The sequence below is a fragment of the Schistocerca nitens genome, chromosome 11, assembly GCF_023898315.1.
Source record: "Schistocerca nitens isolate TAMUIC-IGC-003100 chromosome 11, iqSchNite1.1, whole genome shotgun sequence".
Taxonomy (NCBI): Eukaryota; Metazoa; Arthropoda; class Insecta; order Orthoptera; family Acrididae; genus Schistocerca; species Schistocerca nitens.
This window is the reverse complement of record NC_064624.1, coordinates 171,701,211-171,721,260: the sequence shown is the minus strand read 5'-3', so window position 1 is coordinate 171,721,260 and position 20,050 is coordinate 171,701,211. Positions and strand designations below refer to the sequence as shown.

Sequence of the window (20,050 nt, the reverse complement as noted above, 5' to 3'; positions counted from 1 at the left end):
GCTTATATTTCTGTACGATATCACTTATACGAAAATATCAATGATAAACTATACCGTTGTGGATGCGTTTGCTTTTTCAAGCTACTGCCAGTGAGTAATCACAAAGAGCTACCCCAATTACATTCTCGAGGGCAATATTGCCATCTGCATTCAGAAGTGTCCCTAGTAAAAAATTATTGTCACTAAATTAAAAGTAACAGCTCCAGCTGCAGAATAGGATTACAACACACAGTTTCAAAAAATGGCATCTTCATATCAGTTTTCACCAGCTTAAAACTTTCTTCCTTTCCAAAGAAAGACTAAACCCCCTTCAACAGACATACAATCTACATACATGGCACCGTGTAAAAGCTTTCTTTTCCCCAGGACGACATCAGTCACAGAGATACGAAAATGGTATAAAAAAATGCCCTAAGGCACAGTTCTTTTTGTAACTGTGTAAGAGGTAAAACATCAAAATAACAGTAAGTGCTAACTGGTAGTACAGCATAAAACACTAAGATAGGAAAGCAAGTATAGTAATCGGGCAATTAAACAGTCTAATAAGCACATTATGTACGTTTTTCAGGTTTTATAGTTAAGCAAACAAAATACAAAACTGTAACAGAAACTACACTGCGTCTGACGAGATCCTTACTAAAAGTAACACAGCAAAAGAAACTGGCTGAAAACCGAGGATGCATTCCGTAGGTGCACAGCGAGTGAATCTGCCGGTGCTCTAACAAGTGGACATTCTTTGGTAAGACACTCTTATCTTCCAGCTGCCAAAAAAAAAATGATTATGGGAAACTTATCTTCTTTAGTAGCAAAAGACTGCTACCCCTGTCAACATTGTGACAAGTATTTGTTATGCAGTACCACAGCAATCTCATTCAGAGCTTCCCACACATCCCATCTCTCACAGGCACCATACGAAGCACAGCAAACTGTCAACAATATCTTCACTGTCGTCATCGTCGTCTCCGTAATTAAGACTATTCCACGAGTGAAGACAGGTGGGTGGTGTTTCTTCTATAAAATCTTCTCTCCCTGAGACCGCTGCAGCTCAGTCCACTACAGCGCGTGATCATCCCCTGCACATACAAACACAACATTACATTTATAAGTGTAAATACAAAAATTTCAACCCTTTTAGCGCCTGGCTTTACATTAACGGCACACTTGACACGACTAGACTTTTACCGGTTTTCTCGACAGCAGTTAGTCTCTACATATAGTGTAAGGAAGCAGCCTACTCATGCCATATAAAATTCATATGCTTTCCATTGCGTGCCAGCGTAGTCCGCTGTAACTAGCTATGACATGACGAATGTTGCACAATACCTTAAAAGTAAAATAAATAATCTGAAAAGTTAATAGCATGTCAGGAATGATGCTAAAGTAATCACGTATTAAGTTTCAGTTTAGTAACTTCAACAGTTTTCGAAATTTGGACGCTTTACGTAAAAATCATCAGCGCAACAGGAAGGAGATAGAGACTTCAAAATTTATATTCAGATTCCTTTTTCATTGTAATTTAATGGTACAGCACAGCATGCTGGATCTCACAAAGTAATATTTTGGTTGAAATTCATGATTGTCTGTTTTTGTATCCTAAAAGTTCAGAAGCAAGATAGATTAAGTAAGTGATTAGATACAGCAAGGGTGTTTAGATTTAGGTAGAAGGGAGAAACGCTATAATAACAAAGATGTGAGAAGTTTCAAAAAGGTAGCTATAAAACTATAGCTGTAGTGTGTCTCCAAAGGGCAAGTTCAGAGCTTACCTATTGCGTGCAGTACAACTAAAATAATTCTCTCGCCAAAAGTATTGAACCTAGCCACATTAGAATTTTATTATAGATACTTACCTGTAGATTAAAACTGAAGAAACTGCAAAAAGGTGGGAATTTAAGGAGATGGGACCTGGATAAACTGAAAGAACCAGAGGTTCTATAGAGTTTCAGGGAGAGCATAAGGGAACAATTGACAGGAATGGGGGAAAGAAATACAGTAGAAGAAGAATGGGTAGCTTTGAGGGATGAAGTAGTGAACGCAGCAAAGGATCAAGTAGGTAAAAAGACGAGGGCTAGTAAAAATCCTTGGGTAACAGAAGAAATATTGAATTTAATTGATGAAAGGAGAAAATATAAAAATGCAGTAAATGAAGCAGGCAAAAAGGAATACAAACGTCTCAAAAATGAGATCGACAGGAAGTGCAAAATGGCTAAGCAGGGATGGCTAGAGGACAAATGTAAGGATGTAGAGGATTATCTTACTAGGGGTAAGATAGATACTGCCTACAGGAAAATTAAAGAGACCTTTGGAGATAAGAGAACCACTTGTATGAACATGATCTCAGATGGAAACCCAGTTCTAAGCAAAGAAGGGAAAGCAGAAAGGTGGAAGGAGTATATAGAGGGTCTATACAAGGGCGATGTACTTGAGGACAATATTATGGAAATGGAAGAGGATGTAGATGAAGATGAAATGGGAGATACGATACTGCGTGAAGAGTTTGACAGAGCACTGAAAGACCTGAGTCGAAACAAGGCCCCCGGAGTAGACAACATTCCATTGGAACTACTGGCGGCCTTGGGAGAGCCAGTCCTGACAAAACTCTACCATCTGGTGAGCAAGATGTATGAGACATGCGAAATACCCTCAGACTTCAAGAAGAATATAATAATTCCAATCTCAAAGAAAGCAGGCGTTGACAGATGTGAAAATTACCGAACTATCAGTTTAATAAGTCACAGCTGCAAAATACTAACGCGAATTCTTTACAGACGAATGGAAAAACTGGTAGAAGAGGACCTCGGGGAAGATCAGTTTGGATTTCATAGAAATATAGGAACATGTGAGGCAATACTGACCCTACAACTTATTTTAGAAGCTAGATTAAGGAAAGGCAAACCTATGTTTCTAGCATTTGTAGACTTAGAGAAAGCTTTTGACAATGGTGACTGGAATACTCTCTTTCAAATTCTGAAGGTGGCAGGGGTAAAATACAGAGAGCGAAAGGCTATTTACAATTTGTACAGAAATCAGGTGGCAGTTATAAGAGTCGAGGGACATGAAAGGGAAGCAGTGGTTGGGAAGGGAGTAAGACAGGGTTGTAGCCTCTCCCCGATGTTATTCAATCTGTATATTGAGCAAGCAGTAAAGGAAACAAAAGAAAAATTCGGAGTAGGTATTAAAATCCATGGAGAAGATAAAAACTTTGAGGTTCGCCGATGACATTGTAATTCTGTAAGAGACAGCAAAGGATTTGGAAGAGCAGTTGAACGGAATGGATGGTGTGTTGAAGGGAGGATATAAGATGAACATCAACAAAAGCAAAATGAGGATAATGGAATGTAGTCGAATTAAGTCGGGTGATGTTGAGGGTATTAGATTACGAAATGAGACACTTAAAGTAGTACAGGAGTTTTGCTATTTGGGGAGCAAAATAACTGATGATGGTCGAAGTAGAGAGGATATAAAATGTAGACTGTCAATGGCAAGGAAAGCGTTTCTGAAGGAGAGAAATTTGTTAACATCGAGTATAGATTTAAGTGTCAGGAAGTCGTTTCTGAAAGTATTTGTATGGAGTGTAGCCATGTATGGAAGTGAAATATGGTCGATAAATAGTTTGGACAGGAAGGGAATAGAAGTTTTCGAAATGTGGTGCTACAGAGGAATGCTGAAGATTAGATGGGTAGATCACATAACTAATGAGGAGGTACTGAATAGGATTGGGGAGAAGAGGAGTTTGTGCCACAACTTGACCAGCAGAAGGGATCGGTTGGTAGGACATGTTCTGAGGCATCAAGGGCGCAGCATGTCCCCATCAATGAGTTCGAAAGCATCGTTGATGCGAGCTCGCAGTTCTGGCACGTTTCTCGGTAGAGGAGGTTTAAACACTGAATCTTTCACATAACCCCACAGAAAGAAATCGCACGGGGTTAAGTCGGGAGAGCGTGGAGGCCATGACATGAATTGCCGATCATGATCCCCACCACGACCGATCCACCGGTTTTCCAATCTCCCGTTTAAGAAATGCCGAACATCATGACGGAAGTGCGGTGGAGCACCATCCTGTTGAAAGATGAAGTCGGCACTGTCGGTCTCCAGTTGTGGCATGAGCCAATTTTCCAGCATGTCCAGATACACGTGTCCTGTAACGTTTTTTTCCCAGAAGAAACAGGGGTCGTAAACTTTAAACCGTGAGTTTGCACAAAACACGTTAACTTTTGGTGGATTGCGAATTTGCTGCACGAATGCGTGAGGATTCTCTACCGCCCAGATTCGCACATTGTGTCTGTTCACTTCACCATTAAGAAAAAATGTTGCTTCATCACTGAAAACAAGTTTCGCACTGAACGCATCCTCTTCCACGAGCTGTTGCAACCGCGCCGAAAATTCAAAGCGTTTGACTTTGTCATCGGGTGTCAGGGCTTGTAGCAATTGTAAACGGTAAGGCTTCTGCTTTAGCCTTTTCCGTAAGATTTTCCAAACCGTCGGCTGTGGTACGTTTAGCTCCCTGATCGCTTTACTCGTCGACTTCCGCGGGCTATGCGTGAAACTTGCCCGCACGCGTTCAACCGTTTCTTCGCTCACTGCAGGCCGACCCGTTGATTTTCCCTTACAGAGGCATCCAGAAGCTTTAAATTGCGCATACCATCGCCGAATGGAGTTAGCAGTTGGTGGATCTTTGTTGAACTTCGTCCTGAAGTGTCGTTGCACTGTTATGACTGATGTGAGTGCATTTCAAGCACGGCATACGCTTTCTCGGCTCCTGTCGCCATTTTGTCTCACTGCGCTCTCGAGCGCTCTGGCGGCAGAAACCTGATGTGCGGCTTCAGCCGAACAAAACTTTATGAGTTTTTCTACGTATCTGTAGTGTGTCGTGACCATATGTCAATGAATGGATCTACAGTGAATTTATGAAATCGCTTCAATCATTTGTAATAGCCCTGTATAAATAAGAGCGTGCGAGCTAGAGTAGGGTCCAGTTCTCTTCTAGATTCATATCAGCGCACACTCTGTGTCAGAAGCCGCGTCACGTTTGTTCAGTTGCAAGGAACAGCCTCGGATGCCGTATTACGTAACTCGATATGCACTTTACAGTGAATTCACATTGGGGTAAAGAGTTAATAACGGAACAACTTCAGTGATTTATTCTCAGTTGGTATATGTCATTATTTCACGTGTTGCCGCAGGGCACACTTTCTACCATTACTAGCGTGGCGTTTGATGAGTATTAACAACAAATTTTGGCGAGCATTCACTCTAAACATTTACATCGATAACGATTATTGACCAGTTTCGTTATCTAGGAATAATAGGATCCGCCCAATAGACTCTGAACAGCTCTGATACTACAATAGCTGATATGGGTAATCATTTGTCTGTAATTTAACTCTTTATCGTTTTCAGAATATAGTGAAAATCGTTATAGTAAACCGCATTTTCTATGAATCCCAGACATCATCCTAAATCCTCAGAGAAATGAACTTCAATAGTCAATAACTTTTATTCTCCACCAGAGTGGGCACAGTGAACTTTAATTACAGGCATCACGTTTTTGCTGATCACTTTGTGGTTACCAACATTGTAGTTAGAGAGCCTGTGTTGAGAACAGCAAACAATATATACTGGGTGGCGCACGAAATGTGTTACCATTTTGTTTTTGAATATAAACTTTATTGTCAATACAATCTGAAAGGAACATATACTACAATGAAGAGCCGTCCATGGAGATTTGTTGTAACTCAGCACATGCTCAATATGTCCACCATTCCGTTTCCTAACTTCCTTCAAACGAACACTGAAGTTAGTGATTACCCTACGGCACATGTTTTCCGTAATTTCACTGCAAGCTCGAAGAATAAGCCTTCTGAGCTCCATTGCAGCACGTGCACGTTTCGGGAAAATTTTTTCCTTTAGGTACCCCCAAAGAAAAAAGTCACACGGATTGAGGTCTGAACTATTGGGGGGCCAAATTTGTTCGTCATTGAAGCGACCTGGAAACCTGAGTGAAATGATCCGCATGTCGAAATCTTCTTCTTAAGTTGCCAATCCTAAGATTGATTTGCAGCAGCTCTCCATTCAGTGCGATTGTCGGCCAGCCTCTTCAATTCCGTGAAACCTCCGCATCCTAGGTCCTGCACTATCTGGCTTATGTACTTTCTTCTAGGTCTGCCTCTTGCCCTTTTGCCCTCCACAAGGCCTTCCGTTATAGTGTGGAGAAGACTTTCATGTCTCAGAATGTGTCCCATCCATATATCTCTCCTCTTCTTGACCGTCTTCCAAAGAACTGGAACTTCCTCCGCTCTCTGCAGGACTTCTTCATTTGTCATCCTGGCCGTCCATGGAATTTTTAACATCTTTCGCAGACACCACATTTCGAATCCTTCAATCCTTCTTCTTTCGTCCTCTCCAAGTGTCCAGGTTTCGCTGCCGTAGAGAAGCACACTCCCAACAAAGGTCTTTATTAACCGCTTCCTTAACGGCAGACTTATCATATTTGATGTGAGGAGTCCTTTCCTTTTATAGAATGCAGTCTTTGCCTGATTTATTCTACTTATTACATCTTTCCTACTACGACCATCTGATGTTATTCTGCTTCCCAAGTAGACAAAAGTCTTGTATTTCTTTCAGCTTCTCTCCATTCAGCCTTATATTCGTAATTGCTTGATTATTTTGTTTGCTTGCAACTAAGATTTTTGTTTTTGACTTATTAATTTTCATGTTGTACCGTGTAGCAAGAGTGTTTTCAATTTCCTCCAACACTACTTGTAATTCTTCCTCATTTTCCGCTAGGACAGCAATGTCATCCGCAAAACGCAGCATATCAACTATTTTTCCCTGGATCCTGATTCCATTAGCTTGTCCTAACTTTTCTCTGACCTCGTCCATTGCTTTCTGTGTGTACATATTAAAGAGGACAGGGGAGAGTGCACATCCCTGTCTCACACCCTGTTTAATTTTTGCTTGTTGTTGGTGTTCCCCACATCTCACTATTGCCACCTCTTCTTTGTATATGTTCCATATCGTTCTCCTGTCCTTGTACTTAGCTCCAGTTTCCCTCAATATCTGGAATAGTTTTTTCCATTCAACCTTATCAAAGGCCTTTTCGAGGTCAACAAATGCTATGTAGGTGTCCTTTTCTTTTTCCATTCTTTTTTCTATTATGAACCTTAGGGCCATAATGGCTTCTCGCGTACCTCTCCCTGTTCTAAAGCCAAACTGGTCTTCTGTGAGCATGCATTCCACATTCCCTTCAATTCTTCTGAGGAGGATGGTCGTCAAAATTTTTGATGCATGTGATGTTACGCTGAGGGTTCTGTATTGTGCACACGATTTTGCTGGCATTTTCTTTGGTAATGGAACAATAATACACTTTTTGAAGTCCTCAGGCAGCTCTCCAGTATCATATATTTGGCAGATTAATTTATACAATTTATCTTTTATTTCTGTTCCAGCTCCTGTAAAAACTCCAACATAGTGTTTGCAGTATGGTTCAAAAATGGCTCTGAGCACTATGGGACTTAACATCTATGGTCATCAGTCCCCTAGAACTTAGAACTACTTAAACCTAACTAACCTAAGGACAGCACACAACACCCTTTGCAGTTTGTGCCCTTGCTCCATCTTACATGAACCACTGCGTGTTGAAGGGCAAGGCAGTAGCAAGAAGCTGTGGAATGAAGCTATTGCGAAGCTTGCTAAAATAACGCTCGCTGTTCACAGCTTCTTCAAAGAAAAAGGGTCCAATAAGTCCCTGACTGGAAATTGCTGCCCACTTTGTAATCCTCGGAGCATGATGTTGTCGTTCATGAAGCACTTTCGGTTTTTCAGTGGCCCAAAAGCGTACATTTTGTTTGTTAACCACACCGTCTAAATGAAAATGCGCCTCGTCTGAAAACCAAACGTTGTTGAGAGTTTCTTCCCTATCCTCCGCCCACTGAGCAAACAGTTCTTCAGTGAGCTTCTGTCCACCGGTCATCTTGTGTGGGTACACATGAAGGTCACTTTTAAGAATGCGTTGAATGGAGCGTCTGAATATTCCCAGTTGCACTGCTGCCTTTCTACACGATTTCCCGGGACTTCTCTGTACAGCAACTCGTACTGCTTCAATATTCTTCGGCGAACAAACAGGCTCGGGCCGAGGTCGCTTCGCTTCCAATACTGTTCCTTCCTGTACAAATTTATCGTACAGCCTGTGGATGATCTTCTTGCAAGGGATCCATCGTGTGTTAAACTGTTGTCGAAAATGCCTCCGAGTCACAACACGGCTTTTCGTTTCACGAAAAACTAACACAATTGCCGTTCGTTGCTGTGTCGTCAGTCTTCCATTGTCAGCCATTGCTTCTAGCGGCAGTATCGTGAATTACACGTCATTTCATAACTCATTTGTTTTTCCAATCTCTGCTGGTACTGCTGCAGAGATCCCAGCGGGATATCTAATGTGCGTCGTAAATTGTGAAAGAAACAATTGGTAACACATTTCGTGCGCCACCCTGTATATAATAATAACATGGAAAACTAGCGCTCACAAATCGGGAAAATTGTGAGGAGCTGGCAAGATACTTTTCCGGACTCCTCAATTGCCCTGAACCTTCTTCAAGATTCCCTCAAGAAACTGCTGTCTACACAAATCCAGAATCCCCACCACCTACACTAGAGGAGATCCAAAGACATATTCATAGACTGAAAAACAACATGGCATCCGGAGAAGATAATATCACTGCAGAACTACTTAAAAATCTTGGACCAAATTCCCTCAAAGAACTCACTCAAATCATCACAGACATTTGGCAGAAAAACTACCAGAAGATTGGAAATGCGCCCTAATTCATCCACTGCATAAAAAGGGAGACATGGCAGATATAAACAACTATCGAGGAATCTCCCTTCTCCAAGTCACTTATAAAATCCTCTCAGCTTGTCTTCTTCAACGAACACAAGAACAACTCGAACACAGTATTGGTGAATACCAAGCTGGCTTTCGCCCTCACGGATCCTGTGCAGAACAAATTTTCAATTTGAAGACAACACTAAAATACAAAGCAGTCAGAAACAGTCCGATCATTTGTTCCTCTGTTGATTTCGCAAAGGCTTATGATTCAATCGATAGGCAATCTCTCTTTATTATCCTTGAGGAGCTAGGACTCGATCCGAAAACCCTAAACCTTATCAAAGAAACGCTCACAAACACAACTTCTAAGATAAAATTCCTGGGTGAAATATCAGAGCCCTTCCTGATCAAAACCGGCGTCAGACAAGGTGACGGCTTGTCTCCACTCCTCTTCAACCTTGTCTTAGACAAAGTCATCCGAGAATGGGAAAAAGAACTGAAGAATCAAAATTACTGGAAGCCTATACAACTAGGAAGATCTAAAGATGGTATTAAAATTTCATGCTTGGCATTTGCAGATGACGTGGCCATTCTAGCAGAAAACGAGACCACAGCAATTAAACAGATAGCCATTCTCAAAGAATGCGCCGAAAAAGTTGGGCTACAAATTTCCTTCCAAAAAACCAAATTCATCTGCTCAAAATTTGAAACTCAAAAACTGACTACAAAATATGGACAAATTGAGAGAGTTCCATTCTTTAAATACTTAGGCGAGGTCCTAGAACCCACAGGGGGAGAGAAAACTGCACAAAAAGTTCGACTGCAAAAACTGAAAAGAGCATACTGGAAAACCCACAACATCTACAATAAAAAGTGTCTCTCCATTCACTCAAAAATACGACACTACAATACAGTAATCAAGCCCGAAGCACTATATGCCAGCGAAACACTCACACTCCATAGAAAAGGCGACCTGGAAGGCATCCTGAAAGAGGAACGCAAAATTATCAGAAAGATTGTTGGCCCAAAAAGAACTGAAGATGGATACAGGTTACAGTCTCGGAAAACTACAGAAAAATTATCTAACCTCGCCGCAGACATCCGGAAAAGAAGACTAAAATTTTACGGTCATATCCACAGACTCCCAACACCCAGACTCTCCCACAAAATTTTAATATACATTGAAAAATTGAAAACCATACCCTGGATACAAGAAACCAAAACAGATCTAGCAAATGCACAAATAAATTCTTCAGAAGTTATAAACAGAAATGTATACAGGCAAAAAATCAATAGTTGGAAAGTACAACCCGAGAATGAAGTTTGCAAGAGACAGGGGACAAAATGGACAGAGGAAAGAAAGAGAATTCATGGGGAAAGAATGAGAGAAGTTTGGAGAATTAAAAAATTGAATCGGAAAAGCTTTGCGTGATCCGTATGGGTCCAATCGCACATAATAATAATAATAATAATAATAACATTTATTTTCCACCCGCCGCCCCACAACAGGCTGAACACGAATAAAACCAACGAACTGCAAGGGCAGGTTCCTGACTGGATACGGAGGAAAAAAGTCCTACGAACATGCGTTCAGAAATGCGCCGTTGCTACGTTAGATGGCGCCGACGAATGAAGGTTCTTCTGACCGTGCGTTCCTCGTGTGTCGCAGGCCGTAAGATTGACGCAGCGTACTGTAAGCACGGTCCGGTATTTATGACAGGAACAATCCGAGATGGGTGTCTGTGTACGGTCAAGCTCATAGAAACAGTTGAGAGGCAGCGTGACTGTACCGAACCGAATACCGTCACAAACACCGACATGACACAACGTGTCAAGTCCTTTTTGGGCACTTGTGCAATCGCAGGTCCTTTCAGACAGGCGAACATACAAGATGCCAGTGGAGGACCGGGTTTTACCGGATATTGAGACAAACCCTAGTATAAGCTCCAGGCAAGAGTATAACACTATCTCGTCTTGTTCCTGATATGAATATCAGACCGTTCTGCTACTTAACAGTATGTTGTGTCAATCACACAGTCTGCAACACACAGTCAGAGATACTTCCATTCATCAGCACCATCTACTGTGCCAACAACGGATTTCCGGACACATGTTTATAGGACTTTTTTTATTCCTCCATTTCCAATCAAGAATCCGTCCCTACAGTTGGTTTTATTAATGTTCACCCTGTATAATCTTGTTATGCTCATTTAAGGATTGTTGAGCATCTATCCTTTTATTCCTCTGTTAGTCATTGTGAAAATAAGTCTATTACTGGAAACAACTGGTGTCTGAAGTTAATCATTTTTCTAAAGCCCGAATCTGATCACAGCATAGATTTTGGGTAGAAGTATTGAAGTATTTATCACTCCGGTTCAAAAGCTATAAATAGTTCCTTAATACACCAACAATTTAAATTATGCAACCTTATTTGTATCGCACTTTCAGCCTTCCATAAAAGTACACTAATGAGAACACTATAATTAACTTTGTGTGTCATCCTACATGGGGCATTCAATAAGTAGCACAACACATTTTATTTCTCAGCCTGTTTCAGTTGGAAAAATGCAGAATTTGTTGTGGAGTATCTTGGATTATTCTTAGTTCAGTCCCTACAATTTCATGAAGGTCCAACAGGTGGCGGCACTATACGAGGGGCATTTGAAAAGTCCGTGCAAAAATAAAAATTACTTTCGTGTTTGGGGTAAACCTTTTTTATTTTTCGATATAGTCTCCTTTTACACTTATACACATCTTCGAACTCTGTTCTAATTTGTTGATCCCTCCCGAATAATAGGAATTGTCCAAGTCTGCAAAATAGCTATTATTTGCTGCAATCACCTCCTCATTTGAATAAAATCTTTGTCCCCTCAGCCATTTCTTCAAATTTGGGAACAAATAGTAGTCCGAGGGAGCCAAGTCTGGAGAATAGGGGGGGATGTGAAACGAGTTGGAATCCTATTTCCATTAATTTTGCGACCACAACTGCTAAGGTGTGTGCTGTTGCATTGTCGTGTTGGAAAAGGACTTTTTTGCGGTCCAATCGTCGGCGTTTTTCTTGCAGCTAGGTTTTCAAACCATCCAATAACGATGAATATTATGCACCTGTAATAGTTTTACCCTTTTTCAGATAGTCAATGAGGATTATCCCTTTCGAATCCCAAAAGTGAGTCGCCATAACTTTTCCAACCGAAGAAGTGGTCTTCGCCTTTTTTGATGCGGATTCTCCCTCGGTAACCCATTGTTTAGTTTGTTATTTTGTCTCAGGAGTATAGTAATGTATCCATGTTTCATCCACAGTGACGAAACGACACAAAGTCCTGTGGATTCTTCCTGAACAGCTGCAAGCAATCCTCGCAACACTTCACACAATTTCGTTTTTGGTCAAGTGTGAGCAATCGTGGAACCCATCTTGTGGATAGCTTTCTCTTGTCCAAATTTTTATGCAAAATATTGTGTACCCATTAATTCGAGATGGCCACAGCACTAGCAATCTCACACACCTTAACTCTTCTGTCATCCATCACCGTATCACGGACTTTATCAATGATTTCTGGAGTCGTAACCTCCACAGGGCATCCAGAACGTTCAGCATCTCTTGTGCCCATATGGCCACTCCAAAAATTTTGAAACCGCTTATAAACTGTTCTAATCAAAGGGGCAGAGTCGCTGTAATGTTTATCAAGCCTCTCTTTAGTCTCCTGAGGCATTTTGCCTTTCATAAAGTAATGTTTAATCACTACACGAAATTCTTTTTCGTCCATTTTTTGACTATCACTCGACCTTGATTCCCACAAACGCCAAACACAAAGAAATAGACCAATATGGCTGAAACTTGGTGTGCGTTGTTTCCCAAGATGCTACTGAGTAAAAATGACATCGATACGTGCCAGTGGTGCCATCTCTCGGACTTTGCACGGACTTTTCAAACACGCCTTGTATGAGGTGACAGATCTGCAGTTTTCTGACTCAGCTTCAACTGCAAAGAGTGAGCCAGGACGTACATAAAACCCTAAATCAACAAGAGAAACACTTCTATGTGGACTGTGACCACAATTGTTTGGTTATGGACTGTAGATTAAAAATGAAGAAACTGCAAGAAGGTAGGAAGGAGGAGGAGCAGATTAGTGTTTAACGTCCCGTCGACAACGAGGTCATTAGAGACGGAGCGCAAGCTCGGGTGAGGGAAGGATGGGGAAGGAAATCGGCCGTGCCCTTTCAAAGGAACCATCCCGGCATTTGCCTGAAGCGATTTAGGGAAATCACGGAAAACCTAAATCAGGATGGCCGGAGACGGGATTGAACCGTCGTCCTCCCGAATGCGAAAAAAGGTAGGAAATTAAGCAGATTGGATAAGTTGAAAGAACAAGAGGTTGCTGAGAATTTCAGAGGAAGCATTACGCAATAGTTGGCTAGAACAGGGGAAAGGAATACAGTAGAAAATGAATGAGTGGCTCTGGGAGATGAGATACTGAAGGCAGCAGAAGTCCTTGGATAACACACGAGATACTGAATTTAATTCATCATAGGAGAAAATACAAAAATGGAGCAAATGAAGCAGCTGTAAGGGAATACAAACGTTTAAAAAATCAGATTGGGAGGAAGTGCAAAATAGTTACGCAGGAATGGCTAGAGGACAAATGTAAGGATTTGAAGCACATTTCATTAGGGGAAAGATAGATACTGTCTCCAGGAAAATTAAAGAGGCCTTTGGGGGAAAAAGAAGCCGCTGTATTAATATCAAGAGCTCAGATGGTAAACCAGTCCTAAGCACAGAAGGGAAACCTGAAAGGTGTAAGGAGTATATAGAGGATCTATACAAGGGAAATAAAACTTGAAGGCATTATTATAGACAGGGAAGTGGACGTACATGAAAATGGCACGGCAGATATGATACTGCGTGAAGAATTCGACAGAGCTCTGAAAGATAAAAGTCGAAACAAGGCCCCCAGAAGTAGACAATATTCTGTCAGAAGTACTGATAGCCTTGGAGGAAACAGCCATGGCAAAACTCTTGCATCTGGTGAGCAAGATGTACGAGACAGGCGAAATACCCTCAGACTTCAAGAAGAATGTAGTAATTCCAATCCCAGAGAAAGCAGTTGCTGACAGGTGTGAAAATTACCAAACTATCACTTTAATAAGTCATGGCTGCAAAATACTAACATGAATTCTTCACAGAAGAATGGAAAAACTGGTAGAGGCCGACCTTGGCAAAGATCAGTTTAGCCTCCAGAGAAATGTAGAAATATAAAAGGCAATACTGACCGTATGATTTATCTTAGAAGATCGATTATGGAAAGGCAAACCTACATTTATAGCATTTGTAGACTTAGAGAAAGCTTTTGATAATGTCAACTGGAATACTCTCTTTCAAATTCTGAAGGTAGCAGGGGTAAAACACAGGAAGCAAAAGGCTATTTACAACTTGTACAGAAACCAGATTGTAATAATAAGAGTCAAGAGGCATGAAAGGGAAGCAGTGGTTGAGAAGGGAGTGAGATGGGGTCGTAGCCTATCCCTGATGTTATTCAATCTGTATGCTGACCAAACAGTAAAGGAAACAAAAGAAAAATTTTGAGTAGGAATTGAAGTTCAGAGAAAAGAAATAATAACTTAGAGGTTTGCTGCTGTTACAGACACAGAAAATTACTCGGAAGAGCAGTTGAATGGAATGGATATTCCTTGAAAGGAGAACATCAACAAAAGCAACACAAGGCTAATGGAATGAAGTCCAATTAAATCAGGTGATGGTAAGGGAATTAAGATTAGGAAATGAGACTCCTAAATTAGTAGATGACTTTTCCTGTTTGAGCAGGAAAGTAATTGATGATGGTAGAACTAGAGAGAGGATATAAAATGTAGGGTGCCAATGGCAAGAAAAGTACAGGGTGTCCGAAAAGTCTTTCCCTGACTACACAAACTGATAACTCAGGCTAGAAGTAAGGTACAAATATGAAAGTGGTGTCTAATTGTTTATAAACTATCAAAGTTTTTTTCACACAAGAGTAAACTTCCACATGAGCACCCTTGGTAGCACGCAGCACATCTACGCGATATTCAATTTCCGTCCACACATTAGCCAGCATCACTGGAGGGATCGATTCAACGACTGTGGTTATCCGTTGCCGCAGGGTTTCAAGATCTGGTGCACGTGTTCGGTAGACCTCGTCCTTGATATAACCCCATAAAAAGAAGTCTAATGGGGTTATGTCAGGAGAGCGTGGAGGCCAAACCGTTGGCCCATCACGACCAATCCACCGCCCAGGAAAGGTCATATCGAGATACGCACGGACGTCCAAACCCCAATGAGGCGGTGCACCGTCTTGCTGGAACAAGACATCGCGGTGACACTGAAGCAGCCGAGGAATAGCATACAGTAGCAACATATCCAGATACACTGCAGATGGTAGCCTCACCGAAGAAGAATGGTCCGATAATTCGATCGTGCAATAGCGCCCACCAAACGTTCACCTTTGGACTGCCTCTGGTGCACTCCATGACCTCGCCAGGGATTGTGAACCCCAAATGCGCAAATTATGGCGATTGAGTACTCCACTGACAAAAAAGGTCGCTTCGTCGGGAAAGGCAATTCGTCTGAGATAACCATCATTGTCCTCAATACGTGATAGCATTTCGACCGCAACGTCATATCGACGTGTACTGTCATTGGGCAACAATGGAAGTGGAAGTTTACTGATGTGTGAAAAAAAACTTTGATAGTTTGTAAACAATTAGACACCGGTTTCATATTTGTATCTTACTTCTAGCCCGAGTTATCAATTTATGTAATCAGAGAAAGACTTTTCGGACACCCTGTATTAATGAAGAACAGACATTTGTTAACATCAAATATAGATAAAAGCGTTACGAAGTCTTTTCTGATGGTATCTGTGTGGAGTATAGCCATGTATGGAAGTGAACATGGACAATAAACAGTTTACACAAAAACAGAATAGAAGCATTCAAAGTGTGGTGCTACAGAAAAATACTGAAGATTAGACGGGTTGATCATGTAACTAACAAGGAGATACTGAAGAGGAGAGAAGAGGAATTTATGGCACAACCTGACCAAAAGAAGGGATCAGTTGATAGGACACAGTCTGAAGCATCAAGGGATCACCAATTTAGTACTGTAGGAAAGGGCAGGTGGTAAAAATTGTACAGGGAGACCAATAAAGCAAATAGATTCAGAATGATGTACGTTGCAATAGTTATTCAGAGATGAAGATGCTCGCACAAGGTAAGAGTAGCACGGAGAGCTGCATCAAACCAGTCTTCGGGCTGAAGTGGTTGAGTGGGCAGTATTGTTTGGCATATCAAATATATTCTAACACAGACACAGCCAAAGGTATAAATTAAAGGAGATCTCTCCAAAGAGTTTTTAATTAAAACTGGAACTTGACACGGTGATTGTTCCTAATTCTCTTCAACTGTGTGTTAGGTAAGGTCACCTGAGAATGGTAAAGAGAATTAGTCACAAAAGGGCTACTGAAGAAATTCACATTGAAGAATCAAAGAATGGTATTAGAGTCAGCTGCCTTGCATTATATTAAATAACTTCTTCTTTGGCAGGTAAACAGCTTGCATAAGCTCATAATATGACATCTGCTTTATACTTTTACAAAATGAGTTGCAAACACTGTATTACTTGGTTCTTTTATATGGATTCACAACAAGCCTGTTTTGGCATTTATGCCATTTTCAAACACACCTGTTGACACTGCATTTGATAAGCATTGTATTCTACATGCATGTAACAGTATTGTACAACTTTTATCTTATATTATACATACGCCTGGGTAGAGTGGCATCCATAAAACATCTTGCAAAGTAATTTCTTTTATTTATTGTGTTGTTAATATTGGTTATGTATTCATCTTCTAGAGAAATGTATAACTTTCTAACAGTTGTCAAATGACAGATTGTTCCATTGATGCATTATATCTTACATAGTCAGCGATATTATTTGCAGAGATATTCTGCATTGTGTAGATGTGCAATCTTAATGTTGTTTATTGTTTCTTGTTTATAGTGCTGTAATCATCCTTTTTCTTTTTCTATAGTGTTAATTAAGTTTTCCAGGTAATTTTTATGTTGAGATCCACTTCCATGTCACTCGGATATCTATCTGTGTGTATGTGTGTGTGTGTGTGTGTGTGTAAATTTCTAGTTCTTCCAAAATGTTCATGGTCTGGCCATTTGGTGTCCTATGTAGAATTTCCAAAGCATTTTTGATTGCATTCATTCTGTGGTTTTTATTTCTTACATGTAGGTAAAAATTTGATTGGCTGCTTTCACAATTGAAAGCACTTTGAAAGATATAATTTACTTGTAAACATAATGCATCAATTGAATGATCTGTCATTTGACAACAGTCAAAAATTTACACGAAATTACTATTGAAGCTAAATGCGTGACCTATATTAACAACACAGTAAATAAAAGAAATTCCATTCCATTATGTTTTATGGGCGTCATCCATCTAGACATACACTATATGATCAAAAGTAACCAGACACTCCAAAAACATACGTTTTTCATATTAGGTGCATTGTGCTGCCACCTACTGCCAGGTACTCCATATCAGCAACATCAGTGATCATTAGACATCGGGAGAGAGCAGAATGGGGCGCTCTGCGGAACTCGGACTTCGAATGTGGTCAGGTAATTGGGTGTCACTTGTACCGTGCGTCTGTCCGTGAGATTTCCACACTCCTAAACATCCCTAGGTCCACTCTTTTCGATGTGACAGTGAAGTGGAAACGTGAAGGGACACGTACAGCGCAAAAGCGTACAGGCCGACCCCGTCTGTTGACTCACAGACCGCTGACAGCTGAAAAGGGTTGTAATATGTAATAGGCAGACATCTATCCAGACCATCACATAGGAATTCCAAACTGTATCAGGATCCACTGCAAGACTATGACAGCCCAGCAGCTGCGTCAAGATCAATGAAATAAAATAACTTCGACAGACATAAGCCTGTTTCGATCATAAGTAAAACTACATATGGCACCGTACGTCCTCTGTATGTCATCTAATTTTCAACACCTCATATGCTTCGATCCTGTTATTTTGCAGAGTGTTAGCCCGACTAAAGCCAAACATTTGATGGGTAGATCAGAATAACTAATGAAAAGGTATATTGAGAGTGGTAGTGATGTTCAGTCCCGATGGGGCACTGTTAAGTGGGGCGTTCCCCAAGGGTCGGTGCTGGGGCCACTGCTGTTTCTTATTTATATAAATGATTTGCCTTCTAGTATTACAGGCGATTCAAAAATATTTCTGTTTGCTGATGACACCAGCTTGGTGGTGAAGGATCTTGTGTGTAATATTGAAACAGTATCAAATAATGTAGTTCATGAAATAAGTTCGTGGCTTGTGGAAAATAATTTGATGCTAAATCACAGTAAGACTCAGTTTTTACAGTTTCTAACTCACAATTCAACAAGAACCGATATTTTGATCAGACAGAATGGGCATATTATAAGCGAGACGGAACAGTTCAAGTTCCTAGGCATTCGGATAGATAGTAAGCTGTTGTGGAAAGCCCATGTCCAGGATCTTGTTCAGAAACTAAATTCTGCTTTATTTACCATTAGAACAGTATCTGAAATAAGTGACAGTTCAACACGAAAAGTAGTCTACTTCGCATATTTTCATTCGTTTATGTCGTATGGTATTATTTTTTGGGGTAATTCTTCTGATTCAAAAAGGGTATTTTTGGCTCAAAAACGGTCTGTTCGAGCTATATGTGGTGTAAGTTCGAGAACCTCTTATCGACCCCTATTCAATAGTCTGGGAATTCTGACATTGCCCTCACAGTATACATTTTCTTTAATGTCATTTGTTGTTAGCAATATTAGCCTATTCCCAAGAGTTAGCAGCTTTCACTCAGTTAATACTAGGCAGAAATCAAATCTGCATGTGGAATGCACTTCCTTGACTCTTGTGCAGAAAGGAGTGCAGTATTCTGCTGCATCCATTTTCAATAAGCTACCACAAGAACTCAAAAATCTTAGCAGTAGCCCAAACCCTTTTAAGTCTAAACTGAAGAGTTTCCTAATGGCTCACTCCTTCTATTCTGTCGAGGAGCTCCTGGAAGAGCTAAAAAATTAAGCAAATTCCAGTGTTACATTGTTGATTTTCTTTATTTAAACTTACGACTTGTCGCCTGAATATGTTTTTTGTATTTCATTTTATCTGTTTCTACTATCGTGTTATAATTTCATGTATTGACTCGTTCCATGACCATGGAGACTTCTCCTTAATTTGGTCCCATGGAACAATAAATAAATGAATACATAAACTAAATCAAATCACAGAAAAGAGCTAGGAAGTCTTGTGCACCGAGGGTTCCATACAAACTTAATTACGTATAAAGTTCATCCATTCCGGGAATCGAGAATCTCGAGCATTTTTGCCTGTTATCGACATTGATACTGGCGAGGTGTCGGTCCTGGGGATTCCAAATTTTTAAAAATGTTTCAATTTCAATAGTATAAATGTGAAATACAGTCAGGCAGGAGGGAGGCGGCCATTATTATAATAATCAGTATAATAGTCAGGCCGTCTGGGTCACAATGCTAAAAGTCGGACATCAGGCAAGGAATGATTCTATTGCTCATATGAAGCGTTTCATAATTTTTTCCTTTAATTGAACTGGCTTCTTGCTAAATTTCACGATTCGACTTCAACGTGAAATACCCAATAGGTTTCGACGAGGGGGTTCGTAAGTATCAAAATGTATGACCGTATCTTTTGACTGCAGTGACTTAGAAGATTCACATTTTACACAGCTGAGGGACCACAGGCCTCAGTGTGTGACATAAATTTCACCTCGATACGCCTACCTGTTACTGAGAAATTTTTTTTGACTGAAGGTGGAGGGAGGGAGAAAAGAAAGGGAAGGGAAGAGACTATCGATGTCAGTTGCAGCGGGACTTCGTGCGGAATGAGTGGCAGTGAGTGAAAATGTGTGCCAGACCAGGATTTGAACCTGGGATCTCCTAACGACTAGGCAGTTGCATTAACCCTATGTGCCACTCACAGTGTTTTTGCAACTGTGCGGATTAGCTCGGCACGCTTCTCCGCTGACCCAGTTTCCCACCCAATGCCACCTGTCCACGGTCTACGTCTGTGTCTTCCATGCTCACTACTTTGAGACTCCCGCAGGAGGTCGGACATAATCAAGCATCCAGACTGAATCTTGTGGCTCCGTTGCCC

At 40.9% G+C, this 20,050-nt stretch overlaps 1 protein-coding gene across 2 annotated transcripts in view; it reads right to left on the bottom strand.

Annotated features, from left to right (window-relative positions):
• Window positions 1-508: 508 nt before the first annotated feature.
• The window catches only part of LOC126213089 (potential E3 ubiquitin-protein ligase ariadne-2), a 139,353-nt gene continuing 119,811 nt past the window's right edge, over window positions 509-20,050 (bottom strand). For both annotated transcript variants that reach the window (XM_049940687.1, XM_049940686.1), the window contains exon 3: window positions 509-1,073. Coding sequence is in view for 1 of the 2 variants with exons in the window: in XM_049940686.1 (XP_049796643.1) it covers window positions 1,067-1,073 (7 nt within the window). In the remaining variant the exon portion in view is untranslated. The remainder of the gene's footprint in view (window positions 1,074-20,050) is intronic.